Below are 9,486 nucleotides of genomic sequence, written 5' to 3'. Positions count from 1 at the left end.
TAGGAAATGTTCATTTTCATTTTCTGAGATTAGGTTGTTTGATATGTAAATTTATTTTTTATTTTAATTTGAGTACTTCATATATTATGAGTTATTATATATATTATTTGGATTGACAATTCTAATTAGTGTTCCTGGAATTGAAATGAAATATGATTATTATAATAATATATTCTACATAATATGTTATAAATGGTGTGATATAATATAATATAACATAGGGCATATATCATTTGATAAAAATAACAAATTTCTCATAATACAGCATATTTAATTATTTTACAATAAAATATTCTTCATAATAAAATATAATGGAATGACCTGATATAATTTAATAATGATATAGCTAATGTTAATTTAATGATAATATTATAATAATACATAATAAAATGGAGGATATATATGTGATTGATATTTTATTTGTGTTATATTGATAAGGTACATGATTTATGTATCATTTGTTATAACAGAACATAATACAGCATAATACAACATGACATGATATGATACAATATAACATGATACAGTGTCATCTATGTTGCAGTTTAATACAATAAAATGTGATATATGTGTATATATATAAATTACAATTTAATATTATGCGAGAAAATCTGATATATGACACAATATGGCTGATACAATATGATATATGATATAAAATACTGTGTGATTTGATATCATATGGTAGGCATAGTATAGGATTGTGTGTAATGATATGGTATACTATAATACAGTAAAGCATATACCATATAGTATTAAAGTATGATATGGCACAATATATCCATCTCTATCTCTGTATCTATATAAGAACAAGTTTTTCCCCAATTGGTTGAGGGGTAAAAGAGAGACAGAAAAATTTCTATTAATTTTTAGTAAGTAGAGAATGTGTAATCTTATGTACCTTTAGATGAGGTCACCTGAAGCTATTGTGACTTATAAATGTAACAAAAACACATTAACAAAACATTTAAAGAGAAAAAAAATGAAAAAACTGCCTGTGACACTGAGTTACATGATTTTCCTGAGGTCACTATAATATCAATTGAGTTGGGTGTCTTTGATTGAGTCTTACTAGGTGCTAAACCCCAGGCCCCAAACCCCTATCTATTAGGTGCTAAGCCTATGTGGGTGTGAATTGGTAACTCAGGTGGGGCTCCAGGTGGGGCCAATGAAGGGAGGTGCTAATGCCAGAGCCAATCATAGGAGCCTAAGTTCTGGTGGCTCAGATGGCATTTGATGACATCTGAAGCTGTATAAAAAGGGAAACAGCTATTTGCTTAAGGCTCTCACTCCTGGAGGTGCAGGACTCTGGGCAGCCACTCTAAGGGCCTTCCGGCTGAACTCAGATGTTGATAGTTTTCTTGGTAACTATGAATTGTATTTGGTCTGTTTGTAATTTATTTGTATTTGCTCTGAAGTTCATGGTGCTGGCTTTTTCCGTGAACTAAGTGAATGATGTTTGTGTGTTGGATTAAAGTAAGATTGTTAACCCCTTAATGTTGCTTTCCTTAGTAAAGCAGATCGAAAGGACCTGGGCTTGCAGCATTCTGTGAACTGGTTGTTGTTGGTTTTACACCCCCACAGCAGCTGCTAGCTGGATTGTTGCAACAGTCACACAGTCTATTTGTGGTTGAGTCAGGAACTAAACCCAGGTCTTCCCAAATTTAAGGCCAGGAGTCTTTTCTATCACCACTCCCACTACCCCATTTAGCATTTACATATAATTCTAACATTTACAAAGAACTTACCAATATTATCTCATTTTGTCTTCATAACAAATCTGGGAGTTAGGTCCTATCATCCCTATTTCAGAGATAAAGAAATTGTGTCAAAGTTACTAGCCAAGGTTCACAAATTAAGCATCAGAAGTGTGGTTTGAACCCAGGTCTTAACTATATTTCTAGGGTTCTATCCACTGTTCAACATAACTGTCTCAACCACTATGCCAGGTTGACTTTCATATGATAAATTTTTAAAGATCTAAAAGCAGTAATTCTGTCTCCATTAAATCTGGTCTCTTGATAGAATTGTTTGATTCCTTCAAATGTTCAGTGTAGGACCTAGTTACCAGTCTTGTTGCTATCTGGGCTCTCCTCTGGATCTGCAGCAGGTGGATAAATCCTAACTGAAATGCACTGCTTAGAACTCAGCTCAATATTTCAGATAAGAGTTACCAGAGGAAAATACAATAATCCTACTAGCTCTTCTCTTCTTGTGGAAACTACAGGTCTGAGAATGGAAGGAACTTGCATATCAGACTTCACATTAAAAAAAAAAACTGTCATTGTCCTTTAATAAAAATAATAAAAAAAATTCTTCAAGACCTGAGAGGTGTAATATGACATTTTTAACAACTCAGGGATTAAGAGTGGTTCAAACTATCCTATATTTGAAAATGGTGGGGGTGGGGGAGTTCCAGTTATTTAAATTTTGAACTGAAAAAGAAATATTGAATTTTGTTCTGACTAAAATTCAATGGTTCACACCCTCAAGAAATATTTATGATTATCAAAATTAATCTTTATAATTATCAAAATAATAGCTTTGAACATAATATTAAGTGATATACAAATGCATGTAGTTGAATTTCATCATAGTGGAAATAATTAATGTTAATATCATGATGGCTCAACAGAGCACCATTCTAGTGGTCATTTTAATCAGTCTATAAACAAATTGGAATGAAATTATGCAGAGCTTAAATGCTAGAAGATATTATATTTGATCCATGGGGAGAAAAAATAAAAACAACTGAAGCTTCTAAAGAATCAAAAGAAAAAAATATTTTCTTTCAATTGGTATTTGTTTTCTCTTATTCTCACACCTCTACAATTTTAAATTTAAAAAAATCCTCCTTCTAAGAAGCATGTAAAGGCAATCACAATAAATTCCCATATTATGTCCCAAAATGTATGCCACATTTATCATCTTGTAGCATGTTTCAGTATCGCTCTTTCAGAATCATTGAATAGAACAGAGTTTTTCAGTTCACCCAAAATGAAAGTGGTTAATCAGGGTAATGATATAGATAGATGTAAGGTTGAGAAGGAGCGTATAATCTAATTATTTCAATTGAGCTAGAAAGAGAGAATATATTTACATATCAAAATTAATTCATGCAAAATTTGCCATATTTAGGCTTCCTACAAAGGGTTAAAATAAAATTATAGTTCTTGGTAGTTTACAAGCAATCTTACCAAATTAAGTCTTTGGAAATAACATAAGTTGGAGGGAGTGGAGCCAAGATGGTGGTGAGAAAGCAGAGACTTGTCTGAGTTCTCCTCTCAAACCCTCCAATGATCTTTACATAATGCCCTAAAACAAATCCTGGAGTAGCAGAACCCACAAAAGGAGGGGGTAAAACAATTTTCAAACCCAAGACAATTTAAAGGTTTGTCAGGAAAGGTCTGTTCCATCTGGGTGAGAGTGGAGCACAGTCCAGTAGAGGAGACACCAGCACAGACCCAGCCACAGGAAAGCAGGAGCAGGCCTTGAGAGCCACTGAATCATCAGGGGCAGCAGCTTCTCCCAGAGCTCTGTCCACAGATAATAAGGAGGTCCAACACCTGATCAGAAGAAGATTCCAGGGGTCTCTTTGCTGGCACTGGGGGCAGGACTCTGACCCTTTGCCTTTACTCTGATGTCAGTTGCAGTCCTGGGTGAGCAATCTCATGGCTAGGAGGAGTATTAGCACGTTAGAGATTATGGTTGTAGTGGAACAGGGACCCTCATCACAGTTCCAGGACAGAAAAGAGTCCTTGTGGTCTCTCACAGACCAGAGCACAGGGCTGAAGAGTAGTAAACACACCTCTCCTTAGATCATACCACCTTGGAGAAACTGAAAACTTACAGGTACCTAGAAGTATCTCTGAAAACAGCTGCACAACAAAACCTAAAGCTTGGCAGAGTGTGCCCTCCACCCTGGTAGCAGAGTTCCACTTTTGCAAAGAGTTAAAACTCAAGAAATAGGCTGGTAAAATGAGCAAAGAACAGAAGAAAAAAATTCTGACCAAACAAAGTTACTTTGGTGACATGGAAGATCAAAACACAAACATAGAAGAAGACAACATAGTCAAAATTCCTACATCTAAAAGCTCCAAGGAAAAAAAATGAATTGGGGTCAGGCCATAGAAGAGCTCAAAAAGGATTTTAAAAATCAAGTAAGAGAGATAGAGTACAAAGAGAAATGAAAGCGATGCAAGAAAATCATTAAAAAATCGGGGTGGCAGGGGAGACAGCTTGGTAAAGGAGGCACAAAAATATTGGAGACAATAACAACTTAAAAAACAGACTAGGCAAAATGGTAAAAGTGGTACAAAAATTCACTGAAGAAAAGAATTGTAATAAAAGAGAGAGAGAATGGGCCAAACGGAAATGGAGTGACAAAACATCACTGAAGAAAATAAGTCTTTAAAAATTATAGTTGTGCAAGTAGAAGTTAATGACTCTATGAGATGTCAAGAAACAATAAAACAAAACCAAAAGAATGAAAAAACATAGAAGACAATGTGAAATATCTTATTATAAATTGAAGTGAACTGGAAAACTGATCCAAGAGAGATAATTAAAAAAATATATATATATAGGACTACCTAAAAGCCATGATCAAAAAAAAGAGCCTAGACATCGTCTTTCAAGAAATTGTGCTCCCGGCAGCTTCAGGGCCAAAATGGCACCCCTGCAGTCACCGTTCTCTCCACCTGCTTAAGGGAACGATGCTGTCACCACCTCCGACCGGACCAGAGAATCCCAAGCCCATTGACCCATATTTGATGAGTAGATGGAAGAGGACCTGTAGGAGGTCGGCTTCCTTCTGCTCTGCCTTCAGTGCCACCCAGAGGAGCTTCAGAGATAGCCATGGCTGCCACGGGTGCCACAGCCACCAAGTGCAACGCCCCTCCACCCCCCTTCATTAGGGAGGCTGCCATGCGCAGGAATGCTGCTGTTCTGAACTATTGCAGGACATGCGTGTCCACCCTCTCTGGAGCAACAGCAGGGATCCTGGGCCTGACCAGCTTCTATGGCTTCATCTTCTATTTCCTGACGTCCACTCTGCTTTCCCTGCTCCTAGCCCTCAAGGCCAGAAGGCAATGGAACAAGTATTTCAAACCTAGGCAACTGACTGCTCTTTACTGGGGGCCTCGTTGGGGGGCTCTTCACCTATGTCCTCTTCTGGACTTTCCTGTATGGCATGGTACATGTCTACTAAGGAGAAAGGGGTCTGCGTGCACACGAGAACTCTTGCTGGGGTTAACGAGATGTAGACGGGTAGTCTTCCAATGGAACTGAGTGCTCATGCTGTTAATATTATTAGTAACTTATGTCAGGAGAGAGATCTCTGGTGATAGTCTGCAGATTAAACCAAATGTAAAATGAAAAAAAAGAAATTATAAAGGAAAACTGCCCTGATATTGTAGAACCAGATGGTAAAATATAAATTGAAAGATTCCACCAATCATCTCCTGAAAGAAATCCCAAAATGAAAACTCCCTGGAATATTATAGCCAAATGCCAGAACTTCTAGGTTGAGGATAAAATATTGCAATCAGCAAGAAAGAATTCAAATATCATGGAACTACAGTAAGGATAACATAAGATTACAACTTCTACATTGGGAAATGATATTCTGGAGAGTAAAGGAACTAGGATTACAACCAAGAATCACCTATCCAGCAAAACTGAATATAATCCTTCAAAGGGAAAAAAGGCTGTTTGATGAAATAGAGGACTTTCAGGCATTCCTAATTAATAGAACAGAGCTAAATAGAAATTTCACCTTCCAAATACAAACCTCAAAAGAAGCATAAAAAGGTAAACAGGAAAGGGAAAGCGTAAGGGACTTAATAAGGTTAAATTGTTAACATTCCTACAAGAGAAGATGGCACTTGTAACTCATAAGAACTTTCTCATTATTAGGGCAGTTAGAAGGAGTATATACAGAGGGCCCAAATGTGAATTGAATATGATGGGATCATATCTTTAAAAACACAATTAAGGGGTGTGAAAGAGGAATGCACTGGGAGAAAGGGAAAGGGAGAGGGAGAATGGGGTAAATTATCTCTCATGAAAGAGGCAAGAAAGCTATTATAGTGGAGAGGGACAGTGGACATGGTGGGGAACATTGGAACATCACTTTCATCTGAATTGTTTCACAGAGGGAATAACATATACTCAACTGGGCATAGAAATCTGTCTTACCCTACAGGAAAGTAGGAGGGGAAGAGGATGGGAGGGGGTGCCCATAGAAAGGAGGGTGGATTGGGAAGGTAATAATCAATAGCAAAACATTTTTGAGAGGGGACAGGGTGAAAGGAGAGAGAGGAAAGAATAAATGGGGAAACAGGAAATAGCAATTATAACTGTGAAAAAAATTGAATGAAATTTCTATGATAAAGGCTTCATCTCTCAAATACATGAAGAAATGAGTCAAATTTATATAAAAAGAGCCATTCCCCAACTGATAAATGTTTAAAAAATATGAACAATTTCCAGATGAAATAATCAAAGCTATCCATAGCCATATGAAAAAAAATGTTCTAAATCACTATTGATTGGAGAAATGCAAATTAATACAATACTGAGGTTCTTTCTCACACCTGCTAGATTGACTAATGGGACAGAAAAAGAGAAAGATAAATGTTGGAGGGGATGTGGGAAAAATGAAGCACTAATGTAGCATTGTTGGAGGTGTGAACTGACTCAATCATTATGTAGAGCAATTTGGAACTATGCCTAAATATTTATAGCAGCTCTTTTCTGATGGCAAAGAATTGGGAATTGAGGGAATGCCAATCAACTGGGGGATAACTGAACAATTTGTGCTATATGATTGTGATGGAATACTGTTGTGATATAAGAAATGATGAGGTAGACTGTCTCAGATAAAAAATCTAGAGAGACTTACATGAACTGATGCAAAATGAAATGAGCAGAACCAAGAGAATATTGTACACTGTAACAGCAATATTGTTAAGATGATCACCTGTGAATGACTTAGCTATTCTAAGCAATACATTGATCCAAGACTGCCCTGAAGGGTTTATCATGAAAATTGCTATCCATCCCTAGGGGAAGAACTGGTGGAATCTGAATACAGATTGAAGCATACTTTTTTAAAGTTTATTTTTCTTAAGTTTTTATCTCAGTTTGTTTTCTTTTACAACATGACAACTATAGAAATATGTTTTGTATGGTTACACATGTATAATATATCAAATTGCTTGCCTTCTCCATGAGGGAAGTGGGGAGGGAGGGAAAGAATTTGAAACCCAATTTAAAAATTAATGTTAAAAATTGTCTTTACCTGTAGTTAGAGAAAAATAAAACATTAAATTTAAAAAAAAAGAAATAGCATAGGTGAAAGGGATTTGAGTGGATCCCCAATAGGGATTTCAGAGTCAATAGTTCCAAATTGCAATCATTATCTTTCTCAAAAACCCACCTTTCTTTAAACCTTTTCTGTTGCTAACTCTTTTGTCTCAGGTAGTTTTCCTTTATGACTTCTCGAAATGTAGCTCTGAAAAATCTGACTTTGATAAAGCCCATTGGGATTCAAATGGAGCTACTTGACTATGCCTTAAAACCCAAATCACTCTGACTCTTGCTGACTGGCTGGGACACCTGAGCCTCACTCATTGTTCCGGTTTTGATGGTTCAGAATGAACATAAATAGCAATTGTTTCTGTTCTGGCCAAAAACCTTGAAGATCTTCCCCTCCCAGACTGATTCTTCCAAAAAGGCAAACTAAGCCATCAATAGATGGCTTAATTCTTGCCTAGCCTTTAATCACTGAATGGGTGTTGCCACAGACAAACTAAAACCTGAGAAAGACCTTAGCTTAAAATGGCCATAGTCTCCGGCTGCATTTGGGGCCATCCCCAGTCTTCTTGATCTATGTCTTGCCACTGAACACAGAATGACTGGAGGAGAAAGCAAGGCTCATGACTTTACACAGTCCTGTCTCATTTAAATCCAATTCACAAAGTAAATCAAGACATCCCCTATTGATGTACTTGGTCCCATTTTAGAATGGACTATGGGCAACAACAATGAACAGCAGTTGCTGTTAAAGGCACCATAATCTACCCTATTTTGCCCTGGATCTCAACTTCCTGTCTGTCGCAACTATTCACACACACTCTTTCCTGTGCCCAATCTGTTGCCAAGTCTTGTCATTTCTACCTGAAAAGACTTCAGTAGCCTCCTTGTCCTGCTAAATAAAGAAGAAATTTGAGAGACTCAGATCCCCTTATTTATCCTGTCAAAGTTAGGTCTGCAGCAATTGCCCTAAGCCTTTTTTCCCTGCTAGTGGGGGAGTTTGAATAACAACTAGCTGCCAATTCCCTATATGTTTCCCCTACTCCCAACACGAATCAGTGCCAATCACTGAACCTTGATCTGCACACCACCTCTGAGTTCCTCTTTCTTTCTGCTCCCCCACCAATGCCAGGTCCCACTTGGCCTACATAAGAACCTTATAAAAGTCCATGGCATTTTATGAGTTTTGGGTCACTTAATTGTACTCAGGGTCCCAAGTAGACTTGTTTTGTCATCCTTGGCTATCTTTCTTATTGTATTTCCCCTCTATAAAATTGGCTTTCTTGACTTTTCTCTGCTGACTCTGCCCTATCTTATAACATCTGCTTCCGTATACCACACTTTGATTTCCCCAAATGTCACATCAGATTGCTTTGAAACTGCTTTCTCCAACATGTCCCATTTTCTCTACCTACGTATCTGTCACCCTAGTGTAGGCACTACACAACTCTCAACTGGATTACTGCAATAGCATCCTAAATAAGCTACCTGGACTACCCCAAGGTAGAGAGGTTGATAGTGGAATCTTCAATAGTTTTAAATATGTTGTGATATTTCAATTTATATATGCCTGGTTAAATGGATGCAGTTACAATCTTCATGCAATGGCTCCACAGCTTTATAATAACTAACATTTATATAGCACTTTAAGGTTTCCTGAGTGCTTGGAAAATAGTGATTCATTTTATGTTCACAACAATGATGGGAGTAAGCTCTGCTATCATCCCAATTTTTAAAAATGAAGAAAACTGAGGCAAACAGAGGCCAAGTGACTTGCCTGTGGTCACAGAACTATTATGAGTCTGAGAAAGGATTTGAAATTTCATATGTTCCTATTACGTGGTTTGTCTCCTGTATGTCTTTGTTGTGTTACTTGTTTCTATGCCTGAAAACATAATATTTATCCAGTGAATGAAAACTTCATAGGTAAGTGCCTAAATTGTCCAAAATAACTGGGATTATGGAGTAATTTCTCTAAATCTCCCTTGTTAGCCAACCTTAAGGCAAATGGGGAATGTTCAAACATTATATTTTCATGTTCTTCAACCAATTATTGTGCTCATCAATCCCAAAACATAGATACGGAAGTGGAGGCAATAGAAAACACTTTGTTCATCACTATCTACTCTGTTGGAACACTCTCTTCCCCTCCCCATAAAAGAAAGAAAA

At 37.1% G+C, this 9,486-nt stretch overlaps 1 protein-coding gene across 1 annotated transcript; it reads left to right on the top strand.

Annotated features, from left to right (window-relative positions):
- Nucleotides 1-4,824: 4,824 nt before the first annotated feature.
- On the top strand, nt 4,825-5,209 carry EMC6 (ER membrane protein complex subunit 6). Its single transcript, XM_036758002.1, is given in 2 exon segments — nt 4,825-5,121; nt 5,123-5,209. Coding segments are annotated over 2 exon segments (351 nt in total). The 5' UTR covers nt 4,825-4,857.
- The last annotated feature ends 4,277 nt before the right edge of the window (nt 5,210-9,486 follow it).

Source organism: Trichosurus vulpecula, chromosome 4, assembly GCF_011100635.1.
Source record: "Trichosurus vulpecula isolate mTriVul1 chromosome 4, mTriVul1.pri, whole genome shotgun sequence".
NCBI classification, from domain to species: domain Eukaryota; kingdom Metazoa; phylum Chordata; class Mammalia; order Diprotodontia; family Phalangeridae; genus Trichosurus; species Trichosurus vulpecula.
Note: the sequence above shows the minus strand (reverse complement) of the source record. Positions and strands in the feature narration are given on the sequence as shown.